This window comes from Thalia democratica, chromosome 2 (genome assembly GCF_965202585.1).
Source record: "Thalia democratica chromosome 2, ktThaDemo2.hap1.1, whole genome shotgun sequence".
Classification (NCBI taxonomy): domain Eukaryota; kingdom Metazoa; phylum Chordata; class Thaliacea; order Salpida; family Salpidae; genus Thalia; species Thalia democratica.
Window position 1 is genome coordinate 39,945,204 of NC_139166.1, and position 18,754 is coordinate 39,963,957.

The window sequence follows — 18,754 nt, forward strand, 5'->3', positions numbered from 1 at the left end:
AAAAAAAAAAGTCTTAGGCCTATCACAGAGTAATTTTGAAACTTACATTAGATAATAGAGAAAAATTCAAACTTACACTAGGTATTCTGGAGAAGCTCATGATTAAGAGCAAAAAAAAAAACTCTTTGGCTAGTTTTGGAACTCACACCAGAAGTTATGAAAAGTTTGGAAAACCCTGACCTAGACTATATCAATTAACTTTTTTAAACAATAATTTTTCCAAAGAAAAAAAAAATACAAAATTTGTTAAATTCATAAAAATTTTAAAACATAATAAAAAGTTGAGTTTTATAATTGAAAAGGTGTTAAACATTTAAAAATCATATTCATAAAATAAATTGAGTAAAATTATTTATTTACCTAACAAAAATAGGTGTAAAACTTTTTATATGATTAGTTTTGAAAGACTTTCAAAATGTTCAAGGAGTTGACAAACGTATGTTCATTATAATATTTCTCTTCCACTGTTTTGATGTATTGATAGAAAGTATAAATATCTACTACTCACTGCAACAAACAGTAATAAATCGAAACCATTTAAAATATTTCAATAAGGAAAAGCTTTTATAAAAACTTCAGGTCTTAAACACTTGATAAAAAAGAGGTTGTATAAATTTCGTAAGTAAAAGTTTTGTGTCTAAGATAATTCTGTTTCTAAGGACTTCTAACTTTTACATAAAAGCTTTTATTCAATAAACACGACATCTCGTACTATTTAATGTTAACTTAACTAAATATGCCATAAAAACGAAAATATATTGTAATCTACCTTAGTAGTTAAATACGTCAAAATAAAAATCTAATGTAGATATCTAAGCTACTATTATTATACTTACCTTTCGGAAGCAGTAATAAAACGTAACTTATAGATTTTAAAAAGAACAAGCAAGACTTATCTTACTGCTTAAAACTAATTCTTATTAGTCAGTTAAATTATAAAGCATAGTTTTAAATTCATGCTTGACTCCTTATTTTTTTGTTATTAATTAATGAACTTTACCGCAAGATCAACAACAACAACAGCATCCGAGACAATCCTACGACCGATTTCATCCAATTTAGGACTCATCAGGTAGGAATAGTCGCGAGAAACCGCTATTGTGATCTGAACCAAGCGGGCTTATGTACAAAGTACAGAAGCGACCGTTTGTGGTTAAAGTTGAAAAAATTGACACATTAAATCATTCTAAACCCAACGTCTCAGACATTGTCAGCTTATTGTGAGATTATAGTCTGCGCTCGTTTGATCAGTTTTAACCAGTAGTTATTACGGCCATCATCAACAGAGTTGAGATGTTTCGCGCCATCAATAATAATTAATGAACTTTACCGCAAGATCAACAACAACAAGATCTTTTTGTTAAGTAATTTTAGTGTATTGTTTCCTAAATACCTCGCCAAATGCACCTTTTCCGAGTTTCTTTCCAAAATTGAAGTCTTCACGTGGAATTGTTGGTAGACTTTCTATATTTACATTATCAACACCTTGTTTTGCAATTCTCAGCCAATCATTTCGCATTTCTATGACGTCAGGAATCTTTATCGACAGTTTTTTACTTTTTCTATGTTGCCAATATACTAAAGAAATAAAATCTATATAAATATCAGAGATTTTCTGAAATAATTTTGTAAAACTTACGAGTTCCAAGTAAAACAATGAGAATAAAAGCAATTGGAATGCTTATCAAAGCTAGTAGATTTTGCTCATCTGAAAAATAGATAAACTAGAATATATTTTTTAACAATCATAAAGTAAAACAAAATAAATATTTTAAGTAATTAAAAACTATTACATTTTTTAATAAAAGTTTTGTACAGAAAAATCTTTTTTTCAACTTACTTCATGCCACACTTTTTCTTTTAACTTGTTAAAAGATTATTAAGAACAAAATTATCAATTTCTTTAAATAGTTTTTTTTTATTCCACAATAAAAAATTAACCTATACAATTGTTAAGAAAAATATTATATTGGATTGATGAAAGGCCATTTTAAAGCTATGTACAGTGTACACTGTTTAATCATATAACTAAAAAGGGCAAAACTAGATTTTAGGATTTCGCTTCGCAGTTTTTTTAAATGTATATTTTAAATGTAAACCGGAAAGAAATGAAGCATGCTGCACCACACAAAAGTGTATCGGTGGCGCGAGTAAGACTTGCCAAGTCAGCAAGCTCGAGCGCATGGCAACAGTAGCCGGAGATAGAAAACAATTGTTAAATAAAATGCAGTATATTTCAAAACAACTGTGTTTACAACCGATGATTCTTCTATAAATAACATCTTTGCGTTTTTGTACCATTCCCTTTTCATTTCACACGAACACATGTATTTTATATATATTTGTTTAATCATAATTACCTAATTATACTGAGTTTTTGTATATATGTTATCTTTTATTATCCGACCTGTTTGTCTGTCTCTTATTTCTTTACTTTATGTTTTCATTTGTCAACTTTTAACTTTAATTAGAATCCTTTATTTCAATCACAGATAAGCCGTCCTTTTCTTACCTTCTACGTATAAAATATCAGCGGGAAGATTTTTTACTGCATGCTTACATTTAATTTAACACATAGTAGCCTCGATACTTTAAAAATATGTTAATTGTAAAACTTTAATATATTACTATACACTCAATTAATTGTAAATTTTTTATTTAATTGTAAGTATTTTACAGTCATTTTTTAAAAGTATTTTTTTTTAATATATAACTATACGCGTCTGTCCATAAATGTAAGTATTTTTCAAGCATAATATTATGACGTATTTATTATTTAAACCATTTATTATTTAACTACCATTTTATTTTATGCTTTAGTCAAAGGGCTGGCAAACTTCAGTCCGCGAGCATGCAAATTTGGCCTGCGAAGGAAAATTTTTGAAACTACAACTAGATATTCTGAGGTTTGAGTGAAAGAGGAAAGAAGGTTTCAGGTAAAATCTACGAAAAGTTCGGAACATACGCTAGATATTTACTTGGTTTCCAATAAAATTTCAAAGAAAAATTATAGGTAAATCCATAAAGTATAGAAAAATTAAAATATAATAAAAAAAATTAAAATCAAAAAATATTATAGGGAAACAACCAAAAAAATAAGCAATGAACTTTAAACGCTACGAACATATTTTTAAGGTAATAAAGTAAGATATGTCATTAATCGTTAATAAGCACAGTCTTAATAAGAGATTTACAAAATTTCGAGGGTTGTTGAGCTCTAATTATAGTTAAAAAAGCAAACTTTAGATAAACTGTATTTTATCAAATCCGCTAGGTGGTGCCATAGAGTCATAGTCTTGAATTGAGATTGCAAATATTTGGATTAAAAAAAATTACGTGTTTTTCACCACGCGGTATCGCTCTTTTGGCTTCTAAACTTCAATCACAAAGCAAAAAACATAATTTCTAGGGACTCTCACATGTTTTTCAATTTTTTTTTAGGATTTTTTAGAACAGTGCAAATTTATAGGGATTTATAGGGAAGTGGGAACCCGATATTTAGGAAGAATTAAAACAGAAAACACAACCGCAGCACACGAATATTTTTTTTTGAAATGTGGCTGTCCCCTGCTTTAGTCACTTTTTAAAACTTTTAACGTGAATCTAGTATATATTTTGTAATTTATTTTATTGTAATTTTGACTTAATTCTTGTGAATATTGTAATTGCTTTGTGTTGCTCCTAACTAGTATAGCTTTGGATTTCATTAGAAATTATTTTACAATGTATCAAATAATAAACATACAATTCTTTGAAGCATTGCAGTATGAATTTTTAAAGTTGTGTTAAGTAACCAACATACAATAATTCATAGTGCTATTATGGTTTATTGAAGTATTCATTTTTCAATTTTGGTGATTAATATATATTGTGTCAACTATTAGTGCTTAATCTATAACAAATATGGCTTATATTTCTTCAATACACATACTCATCTTCTTTATCTTTTTTTGTTTTTTTTTTTGCAGTACTTTTTTTACAGACTAGCGTGGTATTTCTTTGTTATTTAAACAGAAAAACGTATGTTAGTTAAAAAAAAGTACCATGAAAATTTTTATTATTTTATTATCAAGAATGTTGTTTCGTTAGGATATGTATAATAAACTATTAGCAACTAATTTTTGGATGTTTATGTACAGTGCATTATTTAAATAATAACCATCTATAGTGAAAAAACTAGTCTGAGTGGCTAAAAACTATCCTTAGTCAGCCTAAACAACTCATTTTTAAAATTTGCGACTACACCTCAAAAAACTTTTACCTTAGACTTCTATATCGTTTACTTTATTTATAATCATACCTGCAGCTATTTGTTTGCACCTTTGCATTGCTTATGTGAAGAAATGCTTGTATACATGTTTGACTTTTCTAAAATAATTACAACCATAATAAGTTTCAAAATATTATAATTTAACTTGATGAAATTATTTAAAATATTTAATTTTAGGCTATAATAACTTTTTGTTAGACTTCAAATTAAGTTTTGAATGTTTAATTAAAATTTGCAAAATATTTAAAACGAGACAACTTAATCACATTAAAGATCAAAAATTTCGCTTATGTTTATAAAAATACTAACATGACTTTATAAATAGAAAACTAAGCTGAGTGCTAATCTTACAAGCAAACAACTTTTTTATTGTCAATGTTTTTAAAAGTGTTTTTAAGTGCTTATCTTTAAATCTACCTACTGTTTAGCCAATATAAATTCTACCCAGGCCATAACTTTCTTTTTTTCTTTTTTTAATTTAACAAATATTTTTTACACAGTTTTTAGTTATTTAATTTACGGTGATTACAAGGTTTAAAAATTACAAGTTTTTAACAGGCTTTTTGCTTCATTAATTACATGTTTCTTTATTTATTTTTGGATACTTATTCAAGACTTATACTTTTTATTAGAATCGGGCTTCCAAATAATGCTTGTACTTTTCAACTTATTACTATTTACATAGGTATATTATTAGACATATCATAGTTATAGGTGTATCGTATTGTAACAAACAATTCGGAAATCAATTGCAGAATAAGATACAGCGCACAGAATTTGAAACTGTTATTGAATTTGATATTAAAGAAGTGGGAACGGGTCAAAATTGCACGAAGACAAAATTGCACGAGGGGACTAAATTGCCCAAGAACAAAATTGCACGAAGATATTTTTGAACGAGGGCACACAATTGCATAAAGACAATTTTGCACCAAAGGTTAATTTTGCACGAGTTATATTTTTGCACGAGAGTAAAAAAACAAAAAAAAACAGAAAAAAAACTAAAAGATATATCAAAAAGAAAAAAAGGTTACTGACCGAGGGTTAGGGGTAACAGTGATAACAAAAATAATTAACTAAATAAAATATAATAAATTGAAAAAAATAATAATAATCAAAAAAAAGAGCTACTGACCGAGGGTAAGGGGTAAAAGTGATAATAAAAAATAAAAATAAAGAAAAAAATAAATAATAAATAAACCAAGTGATTGATCGAGGGTAAAGGTTAGGGGTAACATTTATAATAAAAATAAAACTAAATAAAATATGATGAAAAAATAAAAAAGAAATAATAAAAAAATCAACCCGTGCAAAATTGTCTGCTCGTGCAAAAGTGTCTTCGTGCAATTTTATCCCCTCATGCAAAAGTACCTTCGTGCAATTTTGTACCCTCGTGCAATTTTGTACGCTTTGCGACTTTGACAGCTACCCTAAAGAAGTATCAGAATATGAAGCAGTACCAATAAAAGAGGTTGAAGAGAAATAAAAGGTATTAACTTTCGGAAACCGATGAAAGTCTACCAAATTTAGCTTTAGTTAAGATTTCAGACACCCCATCAACAAGCTTCCAAATAAATTCACAAGTGACAGACTCACAACTAACTTTATATTTAAATTCAGTTTTATTTCTAATTGTCAATGGAAATAAACCATTGAAAATGGTTACATGACAATTCAAGTTCGGACAACTCAAATTCCGACAATTCAAATTCTTAAAAAAATTTTTAAAAGACTATATCTCAAAAAGTAATATAAATTTGAGAAATATAACAAATGTATACGTAGACCTTATTAAAATCTACAAGCCACTTTTTCTTTTTTGCAAAATCTTAAATATTTTTTAAGATATTTTAAAATTACTAAAAATAACTATGTGTTTTACTTTAATAAAGCCATATCTCAAAAAATATTTAATTTTATGCAAAAAGCAAAAAATGGCCTGTAGATATTAATATGATTCACATATGCATTTTTTATGTGAGACAAATATACATTACTTTTTGTATTTTAGCCGTTTCAATTTTTTATTAAGAGTTTGAATTGTCGGAATTTGAATTGTCCGAATTTGAATAGTCGTGCACCCATTGACAATAAATTACAATTTAGCTGCGAATGGTCAAGCTTGAACTGACACAGGTCCGCATTATCATGCAATAATTAGTCCGTTCGTAATTTTTCAATCAGCTTAAAGAGTATTATATAAAAACATGAACAGGTTGAGAAAAAAAATAGTTGTCTTTTAAAATGTAAAATAAAATTTTAAACTTAAATTTATGTAATAAAACTATGCTCAATAAAAGTGTAACAACCGTTTAATAAAAACAACGGTAAAAACTATTCAAAAACTTCAAAATTCTACACACAATATTTAAGAGTTCTTTCGTTTATTTAAAATATTTTCAATAATTTATTCAATAGAAGTCTTAAAAAGCGTTTGTAGAACTGAGACAACCTATTTAAATGTTTTAATCACTAATAACTTAAGTTAAAATTAATGTTAAATTTAAAATAAATAAATAAAACTAATTCATAACCTAAACGAACTTTTTGATACAGGAAGAGAGTATATCGAAGTAGGAGGTGTACTGTCACCTCTTTCAGCTAAAGTTTGTGCATGAACCTTAAGTAAAAAAACTAAAATTTATAGATGTTAAAAACAACCACATTTAATTAGTTCTTATTACCTATAACAATCAATTTAAAGAAACGAACTTTAAAAATATTAATACTAAAAATATCTACAATATTGCTTTATTTAAGAAAATAGCTAGCGGGAGTCATCAAGAACTTGTCTAAATCTGCTTGAGGACAAGGGTTGAGTTGAAAAACTTATTCATTAGAAACTGTATACTTTACCTTGGACCTCAAAAAAAACTATTTTACAATCAATAAACAGGGTTGCTACTTTCTAAAACCATCAATTAAAAATGAGTGACTAAAATTTGACCTGAGTTACGTAATACTAGCCTGAGTCCGTCTTAGTTTATGAGAAAATTGAAAATAAAAATCTATTAACAGTAAAAAATTATTTCAAATGTACTGTTTGTATAAATAACATATATATAACAGTAAGTTCCATAATGATAACAAAATAAGCTAATTTTTACAATAAAAAACGTAACTTTTAATAACTTAACGTAACTTGTTTCAAAATAACAAACTATCCAGAGATTTAGTCAAATTATCCAAACTAATCTGAGTTATTTTTTAATAATGTGAAAATATTCAAACTACCCTAAGTTTTTTTAAAGTTTCAAACCAGCCTGAGTTAGCCTAAAAGTGTGGCAATCGGAAATAAACGAAAAACTGACACGAAGTGATCTTAATGACTAAATAGCTATAAAATTTTACTATATTTAAGTACACTAGTTATAGAAAAACTTAATGAGTATTTAAAGAAAGATTAGAAATATTAACTATTTGTAACATTTATATCTCAGCATATCTTCTTTGAGGGCATAGGGGAATTATCGTTTTTTCACAAATTGATCTAACAGCACTAACATAAGGAACCTATTGTAGTCTCCGACTTGGACCGGCTATATCTCAAAATCTATTATGAATTTTAAATATCTGTAAAAGCATCTTGTAGCTTAGTTAAAAATCAACAAAGTAAGATCAAATTGTGAAAAAAGTGATTTACCCCCTATGTGCCCTTAGTATGTTTTTTAAAAGTTTACTAAAATGTTATTGTTTTTTGGATTCAAAATTATGAGGTAATACCACTGGCTTTAGCTTATTGCAAATTCTATCATTTCAGTAAATGATAAAACTTACTTCATTACTTTTATGAAATCGAACTATAAAAACTAATAGTTCAAGTATTTGTAGCCATAAAACAAAATATTTGCTGATTGTTGAACTACAATATGTAGTAAAAAATGAACAACTAATGGACAAAAACATCGTTAGGGCAAATATTTTACACAAAATTAATGAAAAGATTAACTCAAAGCCACAATGAATAAAAAATTCAGTTAAATTAGCAAAAATAATTTTCTAAGAAGTTTGAATTAATCAAAAATTAAACTAATTAAAACTAGTCTATAGGAAGGTTTTTGAACGTATTTATATACCATTTGCAACTTAATATCAATAGGTTCATTTTGTTTTTTATATTTTATTACACAAAGCTTTTCAAAATCATACAAGATTTCTTTGTCAAGTGATAAATTTTAAATGAAATTTGAAAAAATTTTCGTTGAGTGAATAGCTTAGAAAATAACTTTAAATTATGACGTATGAATAAATTAAAATAAATACAAAAATTAGAGATTCAGTAATTAAAACTAAAGGCATGTTTATTAATAGATTGTTAATAATTTTGTTTTACCATTTAATGCTACTTAAGTATTTAAGTTAGGTCGCTCTTCCTCAATCAATATTGATTCCAGGCTGTAAAGTTCGCTTTTCTTACATCTAAGCTATTCACTCAACGAAAATTTTTTTCAAATTTCATTTAAAATTTATCACTTGACAAAGAAATCTTGTATGATTTTGAAAAGCTTTGTGTAATAAAATATAAAAAACAAAATAAATCTATTGATATTAAGTTGCAAATGTATATAAAAACTAGTCTTCATGTAATAAAAACATAGTACCTGATTTAAAATAAATATAAATTTTAAAACATATGTACTATACTATACGTATAATCATATAATCGTATAATCATTTATATAAACCTATACATACTAGTTTTAATGTTTATTAATTTAGATTCAAAAATTTAATTATAAGCTTACACTAAATTGATAATATTTTCCTAAGCTTAATCCATCGATAGTCCAATTATTACTCGGTTCTACTATTTGTCCGTTTTTAGCATCTCCCCAATTTCCAATAAACTGACGAGGTTGATCAGGAGAACTCACTTCTCTATTTAAGTACAAGTTTAAATATTAAGAAATAAGCTTCTACGCTCTTTGACACTAAAATAAAACCTTTAAAAATAATCATAAGAAAAAAGATCATTGTAAAATCCTTAATCTAACTTTACTAAACTATTCAGTTTTCTATACTTTTTAACCACGATATAGTTACCAGAATACTTAACTTTGTTATGTTTTTGAAATGGTCATACTAATTTTAAAATTTATTCTCATATAAGTCAACTTTCTTTTAATATATTACTAGAATACAGCTAAAAGCTATGAATAAATCCAATTAAAGTCCATTTAAAAGTAAGCAGTTTTATATTTGTAAAAATTAGAAAACTTAGCATATAAATTATAAAAATATTGGTTTTGCCAAAGTTTTAAGGACAACGTTATTCACTATTATTAAAATACCAGTATGTCATTTCTAAGACAATATCCCAAGCAATGTTTGTTTTAAGTCGTGTGGGAAAATAAAACTTATCTAAAAATCTTTTTTTTTGCAACAATTTTAAACTTTTTATTGATTAAGAAAAATTAAACAGTTTTTGACCATAAAATTTTGATCGCTAAATCAGTGGTCTTCACGGTGTGCATAAAATTTATTTTAGGGTGCACGAAATTCATTACAAAACTTAAAATAGATATTCTGGATTTAATGATGGTTAGCAAAAAAATTTCTCGGGCATGTTTGAAAGGAGTTTTGAAACTTATAGTAGATGTCTTAAAGAGTTTTGAAACTTGCACTAGATATACTAGAGTTTACAATTAGGACAAAAAAAAAGTTTTCAGGCACAATTAAGGTATTTCTTTTTAATTTTCACTAGATATTACGCAAAAATTTTGAAAAAAGTTATTACACTTTTGGGGAGTTTGCAAATATTTCAACTACCGTGAAGATCATTGCGTTATATAACATAAACAGGATACACACTATTTATAGCTAAAATCCAGCCAGCCTGAACTACATTCAATCAATACAAAAAATAAGACATGCCTAAGAATATCTTTTAAAGCAGTGCTTCTGAAATGGGGTTCCGCGGAACCCTAGGGTTCCGCGAAGCCTTTCGAAATTTAAAAAAGAAATTTAAAAGAAAAAAAAAATTTAATCATAAAACTTTTAAAAAAAAATGGAACACATAAAATGGAAAACATATATAATTATAGCATTCATTGATCTTCTTAGTGTGTATCTAGCGGTAGGACTTTTAATAGGTTTTCATTATTGATAGGTGTCCTAGTTGCGCAAATTTTTTGAAGATGATGTTTTTTTGGCCAGGATAGCTTATCTCACCGATATTTTTAAAGAATTGAACGCTTTGAACTTAAGCATGCAAGGGAAGCGAAATTCCATTTTTGTCATGACAGACAAGATTGAGGCGTTTAAAAATAGAATTAACTTTTGGAAGAAAAAGGTTAGCAATGGTAATTTTGCGATGTTTCACCGGTTTGATGAAGCCCATGAAAAATGCCTAGAATTTAACTTCTCTGACGAAATATACAACCACCTTGATCTTTTGTCTATAAAGTTTCAACATTATTTTGCTAAAGATGTTCGCATCGGAAGTTTATGGAATTTGAATCCTTTTATGTGTGATATTGCTTCAAGAGAAGTGAATCTTCCTACAGATACAGAAAACGAGTTGCTGCAACTATCTGAATGGGAACGGGTCTTTTTTGCACGAGCGTCACTTTTGCACGAAGACACTTTTGCACGAAGGGACACTTTTGCACGAGCGTCACTTTTGCACGAAGGGTCACTTTTGCACGAGAGGACACTTTTGCACGGCGACTCTTTTGCACGACCGACACTTTATCACGAGGGGACACTTTTGCACGGCGTCACTTTTGCACGGAGGGTCACTTTTGCACGAGGGGACACTTTTGCACGGCGATTCTTTTGCACGAGCGTCACTTTAGCACGAGGTGACACTTTTGCGCGGCGTCACTTTTGCACCGAGGGTCACTTTTTCACGAGGGGACACTTTTGCACGAGGGACACTTTTGCACGGCGTCACTTTTGCATGCAGGGTTATTTTTTGCACGGCATCACTTTTGCACGGCGACATTTTTACACGTCAAAACTTTTGCACAACGTTACATTTGTATGGCGACAATTTTGCATAGCGTTACTTTTGCACGGAATTATATTTTCACGGATATACTTATGATCTGCGAAAATTTTAAACAATCAGTCAGTTTTTAACGGAACTTCACTTTTGCACGCTTCTAATTTTTATTTTTTCAAATTTTGCCAGTCTATTGTTAATTTCCTTGGAGCGTTAGGTTTTTACTTTTGTTGTTAGTTAATGCATTCAAATATTTGACTTTGATCGTTTTACATCAAAGCGTAAGTAAGTACAAGTTTGTGGTTAGAATTTTAATTTATATGTTAACGTATGAATTTTATATCAAATTATGTTTTTATCTTTGTTTTAATAAATAAACTACTTGTTTTAATTTTATATTTTCTATATGTGTCTTTAGTTTAAGTGGTCTAAGTTTTGAATCCTAGGTCAATCATATCGACAACAAACTTATAACCGTATAGTAAAATATATAAAAATACATAGTTTTTAATTAATAATTAAAGTTCAAAATAAACTAAAACAATTTACTTACACTTAAAGTTTTTTTAATCCTAGTTTCTAAATAAATTTAATTTTTTGTCCCTGGTATGATTCAATTATAAATAATTTTATTCATCTTTCTTCTGTTTGTTTCTAACATTAACTTTTACTGTTTAATATGTTTAATCTTTCATTTTTTGCCTTTAATATAAATGCCATATAGAATTTTAGTTTTCAGTTTCATTTTATATTAAAAATTTAGTACCTGATAAAAAAAAAATTACCAAAATTCAAAATTGATGTTCCGTGCAAAAAAGTTATCGTGCCAAAATGACGCTGTGCAAAAATTTCATCGTAAAAATGTGACGTTGTGCAAAAGTATCGTTATGCAACAATGCTACCGTAAAAAAATGTCGCCGTGCAAAAATGTCCCTGCGTGCAAAAATGTCCCTGTGTGCAAAAGTGACGCCGTGCAAAAGTGTCCCCTCGTGCAAAAGTGACCCTTCGTGCAAAAGAGTCGCTGTGCAAAAGTGTCCCTTCGTGCAAAAGTGATCCTCCGTGCAAAAGTGACGCCGCGCAAAAGTGTCACCTCGTGCTAAAGTGACGCTCGTGCAAAAGAGTCGCCGTGCAAAAGTGTCCCCTCGTCCAAAAGTGACCCTCCGTGCAAAAGTGACGCTGTGCAAAAGTGTCACCTCGTGCTAAAGTGACGCTCGTGCAAAAGAGTCGCCGTGCAAAAGTGTCCCCTCGTGCAAAAGTGACCCTTCGTGCAAAAGTGACGCTCGTGCAAAAGTGTCCCCTCGTGCAAAAGTGACGCTTGTGCAAAAGTGACGCTCGTGCAAAAGTGACACCCACCCATCTGAATATAGCAATTTAAAATTGAGTTTCAAAGGGAAGGAGCTTTTAGATTTTTGGATATGTGCAATTTCAGAGTACCCCGTCTTAGCAAAGCGTGCAGTAAAATTTATTTTACCATTCGAAACCACTTATCTTTCCGAGTCCGGCTTTTAGCATGTAACAAACATTAAAACGAAGCAAAAGAACTGTATGCTGACTCCAACCTTATCTGCCTGTCTCCGTCTCAGTCTATCCAAAATCCAGCCGCGCATTGACATGCTTGTTGCTAAGAGACAAGTTCAAGTTTCGCACTAAATGTTTTTATTTATTTTTCGTTAGGCATCTTACCAGTTTATTACATTAATCTGTGAATTCGATTAGGTTCATGTTCATTTCGTTGTTGTTTGTAGCTCTCATTTTTTTATTATGCAAGGAAAGATTTTTATGACGTTGCGATTAATCATGTTTGTTTTCGTTTGTTTATTATAGAATCATAAAACACCTATTGCCTCTGGCGCACTTTGAGTTTGACTCGACTTAATACTATTACAATTGGTATAATTTTAACAATGGTAAAGTTTTGCTAATAAATTCGTTTTTCACTAAAATTCTTTTGTTGTTTGCTGGAAATAATATATTAAACATTTTATGTAAAACTATATTAGGGGTTCCGCGGAAAAGTTTAACTTTGGAAAAGGGTTCCGCCACTAGAAAAAGGTTCAGAAGCACTGTTTTAAAGGATACTCTAAAATAAAACTCCTGGCATTAACCAAGTTTTATATTATGGAAAACAACAAATTAGATGCGAATAAGTTCGAAACTATCAAGTTAGAAAAAAAATAATGAAGATTTGGCTACAATAAAAACCTTGAGTTTCGTTCTCATTCAAAGCCGTCAAGTAGACATTGTTTACGGATTTTAAAATTTATAAGAGATTCTTATAATTTTAAATATAAGACAATTTTACATAATTTATAACTAAATAAAGTTTTTTTTTCTGAAACAAATCATAAGTAAACTTAAGTATACAAAACTTCAATCTTGGCTGAGTTGTCTAATAGAGCGGGAACCTTCTTAATAAAACTTTGAGTTACTACCACAATTGTATCATACAATTTTTTAAAACTAGCTTATGAAATTAAACCAGTTGTTTGAAATTTAAAAATTGTGAGTTTCGTTTAAGGCCATAGGGGGGGGGGGGGGGTCCACTTTGTTTTTTACAACTTGATCTTATTTTGTAGAATTTAATCTGAGCTATCAGACACTTTTAACCGCTTAAAAAAACTCAAAGTAACTTTTGAGATATAAGCGATCAAAGAAAGGGCGTTCAATAGGTTCCTATTGGAAGGCAAAAACTAAAAATGCGAAAAAAGACTATTTCACTAAAAATCTATCTCCTCCTTCATTTTTTGAGTAATCTTTCTCAAATTTTTACAGAATGTGTATCATTAAACTTTAAAGAGATCTATTGTAGGAATTTTTTTAATTTTGAGTAAAAAAAAAATTATTGTCAAAAAACTACCCTCTTTTTTAGTTTTTTGTGGATAAAATTTTTATTTTTCAAAATTTCAAAAATTCCAACATTCAGATTCTTCAAAATATTAAAAGAAACATTTCCTGAAAATTTGAAGTCTCTAGGTCAAAAAATGAAGGAGGAGATAGGTTTTTAGTGAATTTTAAAATTTCCGAGAAAATTGACCCCAAAAAATTTGCGGTCCATACGTTTATATTGGAAAATTTTTACAAAAAATAAAATATCACAAAAGATAAATGATATTTTTGAATTCTATAAAAACTGGCTTATAGTTTGTACTTTAAGCTTTCATATAAAAGCCAAAGTTAATTTTAGTAAAAAAAAATGTTGGACCCCCCCTATGGCCTTAATAGTAAATGACTATTACAAAGTCTATAGTTTTTAAAAAGCCATGATTATAAATTATGCAACAAATTATTTTTGTTTATATAAAATAAAACTTCGTACTAATTGTTTTATAAACTTGATTTTGATATAGGAGTAGATTGTAATTTATACTTACCTAACCTCAACCTGATATGATTGAATTTGAATATCATAATCTTCTATTCTACTCCACATGAGAACTTCGTTATCAATTCTTAAATTTTGAACTATTGGGATAGCTATAGCAGTTGTCACATGAAGAATTGAAGATGACACATTATGAGGCCTAAAAAATAAAAGGTTAAACAGTGAATACATTTTATTGAAAATTTATTAAGCACATAATGGAGATGGGGTAAGATTTTTTTTTACAAATTGAGAACTGTGTTTTATATGTAAGCTAAAAGTACAATAAATAAGTAAGTTTTAAGAGAATACAACAATTTTATTTAAATGTTGAGATAAAATTATTTTTGTTAAAATTATGCTGATGTAAAAATTTATTACCAGCTATTTTTGCATTGTCAATTTTCTTGGAAGTTAAAAACTTAGCAGAAACTAATCTAGTTATTCTAATTTTTTTGGGCTAGAAACATAAAACTTTGTATCCGAATTAAATAGTTTTAAAAAAAGGTACAGTTTGGACTTTTACAAATATATATGAGAATAAATATAAAATTGGGTGGTCTTTTTACAAAACAAACTTTTCTTAATTTTTTCTTTAAGCTGAGTTACTTGAATATTAGTAAATACTAATGTAAAAAAAGAAGATTAATTAATAATTGAAGGAGTCGATATATCTATACAGGGTTGTCAAAGGTTTTTGATTTTTTTTTTTCAGGTTTTTGGTCTATTTTTATTATAAAATTGTATTTATGGTGAAAAACTGACTTATATATTGTAAAAACATTTAAAGATCCTAAAAGCTACTCTAAATGAGTTTATTAACAGTTTTTATGTTTGATTGATTTAAATCACCCAGCTAAAATAGTAATATTGTTTCAAACTTTATTGCAGTTTAAGTGTGTTTTTTCTTTGTAGTTATATACTGTTTTAAAAGTTGCAAAGTTGATTGTGAAATTTCAGTGTTTTTTTAGTTTAATTTAATTGATATTTATGCATGAAAATTCTGTTCAAGTAAACAATTAGTTTTTTTTTTAGCCAGGTCAATGAACAGTTTTATCTCCCCTGTAGATGAAACCTGTGAGAGATAATAAGTATTGCTTAAGTATGATTGTAGTTTGTGTTGTTTTTTTCAAATATATCATAACTGTTTCTTATTAATTAATAAACATTGTACACGAGAATGATACTTATTTATAAATTTAGTTTAAAAATTTTTTACAATCGTTCTCTCTAATTTAAACTAATTGTTAATGTTTTAATTCCATTTAAAGTAGTTTTCAAAAGTAGTATTTGTAAATTAAAAGTAAAATTTACATTTAGTAATTTTTAGGACTTTTTTTAAAAAGAAGATTCACACATTTACTCTGTTATGTTTAGTCAACTTAAGTTGTCTTAAATTAAATTTATTTGTAAAGTTTTAAACTTCATTTAAAGTTATATTTCAGTAAAAAAGTTAAGTTTTTATTTTGTTATTTTTTGCTTTAGTTTTATAATATAAGATTTACACACCCATTTGTTATGTTTAGTCACTCTAAAGTAGTTGCCATTTAGTAATTAGTAGGGTATTTAATTATTAGTAAGTTAAGGTATGATAATAGGGGTTTGTTCGAAATCCTAAACGTAAACAACCTATAGTGTTGGCTCGTCTTAAATAAAAGCTAAAAGCATTTAACAAAAGTTCTGGTTGACACTCTGACATCAAGTAGTCGGCCACACCTAACCCACCCTTTGGTTGTTGGGCCACTAACAACCTCTAGTTTTAAGCTTTTGTAGCACCTGCTTCCTTGAAAAAATAAAGCTTTGGTTGCAAAAGCCAATAGAAGATACAACTAAACACACCAAGCTCTTCTGTAACTGTCTTTATGACAAAATATTACACTTCAAACCATCTTTATTAAACATATTTTTATTATGACTGTATTTTATGTTTAAAATACTTTGTAAAAAAAGTCATTTGTAAAGACTGCTATAATGTTAAAAATTAAAACTCTTAAACAAACTCATTGTATCAAAATCTCTTATATTAGTAACAAATTTAACTATCATGTTCATAGTACATTCAAAACATTTTAAAAGTTTTCATAATTTCAAAAAATTGCGTCACAATGGAATTAAGTTAACTTTAATTTAAAAGTAACTAATATTATAGTTTACTAAACAACAAAAAACTACGGTCAAAATATTTGGTCCTAGGACCTGGTGCACAAAGAACCTTTCGGTTATCTAGTCGCACACCACGGATACCTTTTAACGTCTTGTCCAGGACTTTATTATGTTATGACTTATCATAGAATACTAGTAGCAGCAACAACCAAGAATAATAAATATAAAAATACCCAGTATTTATTTCATAAACATATTGTTTTGGTTAAGTTATTTATTAGGGAGCCAAATGTTGTAATCTGTGATCTATTCTAACCCAATCATATCTAACCTGATCACTTCTAACACAATCATTTCTAACCTTATTATTTCTAACCCGATCATATATTATGGGTTACCATTAGTTTTTAGTAAATTTTCTCCTGGTTTTCAAAATTTCTTCCAGATTTTCAAAGTACATCTTTTTTCAACCATTTTAACTAGTAAATTAATCTTAATGTAAAAAAGGTTTAAAGTAATAAACGATACATTTTTATTACTGCTATTTAATTTTTGTTTTATTCTGTTGCAAACTGTTTTGTTTTTTTGAATCAATATCTTCAAAATTCTTCTCATATGATTGTTTTGAAGCCTTTATGTTGATATTTATCATAAATAGCCATACAGTCTAGTTATAATTTGTTTTTAATTTTAGTTTATTAATTTCATTATTATTTATCAGCCAACTTAATTACACAATATTTAAAAATTTGCAACATCTAATATAAAGTTAAATAAAAATGAGAACAAGAACTAAATGAAAATTTATAAAGAATGATTAAAACTTAATATAATTTACAATTTGTCTTGTACTTCTACTTGTTTCATTTTGCAATAGTCTTTTGTAACTGTTTTGTAGTGCAGTGAAAATTTTATCATTGAAAACTTTACTTATCTTTTGAACAACACAATGAACTTTAACGAAAACAGTAAATGAAATATGACTTGTAAAATAAATTCTACTAAGTTGCATCAGTCAGAAATAGTTTCTTGTTGACTGACTTTACATGACATTAAAAACAATGGAAATGCTAAAAAAGTAGTTTCATTAGTTATAGTAATAATTTATCAACTCATAACTAAAAACTTGTAGTATACTTTGTTTTAAGTCTAAAAATCATAAAAAAATTTTAAATTTATAAACAAAATTGTCAAGAAAGTTAAAAAATATCTAAGTCCAGGTTTTTTAACTTTTTTTAAAAAAAATTCTAGGTTTGTTCACAACTTTCTACAAATTCCTAGTTTTTTGCCTGAATTGTTAGATTCCAAGTTTTCCAGGTTATGTGGCCACCCTGTATATAACTCGATAAATTCTAACTCCATAATTTCTAACCCAATCAGTAAAAGTTTATTTCCTTTTAGTTTTAGACTTTGACTTCATTAGTTACCACTCTTGACAATGGTACTCATTTCTAATACACGAGTCAGGATCTGACTGGTCATCCTTTTTTCTACTGAAAAAATTTGGGCAGGTCTGTTTTGCACAAATTTACTTTTTCCAAAAAGATAAACTTTGAACGGAGTCACTTTTGAATGTGTATCACTTTTGCACAAAGTGTCATTTTTGCACGGCTTACATATTTAAGTCACTACTATTTTTGTCAATCGCCGCTTACCAAGCTGGCAGAAGGAACCGCTTATTGACCAAGGGTAAGGGCTAGGGGTAACAGTGTTATCTTTACCACCAGTTTAGAAATTATAAGCTTAGATATGATAGGGTTAGAAGTGATTAGGTTAGAAAAGGTTGCTGGTTAGAAACGTAGCAAAGCTATTTATTAATGTATAAATTTTAGTGTTTTTAAAATAAGTTTTACTTGTGTTTCTAAACTGAAATTTATTTAGTTTCTTATTTAAATCAAAAATTTTCGGCTACAATTAATGTCTACAAGACTTTATAAGCTTTTTTCCATATATATTTAATAACCTGTACTGAAAATATCTTCTAACAAAACCAGTTTAAAAAATAAATTATAGAAATCTCAATAACCTATACCAAAATTCTCAGATTCAAAAATATAGAGGACAAATTTATTAA

General features: G+C 28.0%; 1 protein-coding gene across 3 annotated transcripts in view; it reads right to left on the reverse strand.

Moving 5' to 3' along the window:
* LOC145830198 (proto-oncogene tyrosine-protein kinase ROS-like) overlaps positions 1 to 18,754 on the reverse strand; it is a 53,498-nt gene that overhangs the window by 17,174 nt on the left and 17,570 nt on the right. For all 3 annotated transcript variants that reach the window (XM_082938115.1, XM_082938114.1, XM_082938116.1), the window contains exons 4-8: positions 14,588 to 14,737; positions 9,016 to 9,148; positions 6,815 to 6,890; positions 1,640 to 1,708; positions 1,394 to 1,578 (exon numbers count right to left, since the gene is read on the reverse strand). In XM_082938115.1, coding sequence (XP_082794241.1) covers positions 1,394 to 1,578; positions 1,640 to 1,708; positions 6,815 to 6,890; positions 9,016 to 9,148; positions 14,588 to 14,737 — 613 coding nt within the window. The remainder of the gene's footprint in view (positions 1 to 1,393; positions 1,579 to 1,639; positions 1,709 to 6,814; positions 6,891 to 9,015; positions 9,149 to 14,587; positions 14,738 to 18,754) is intronic.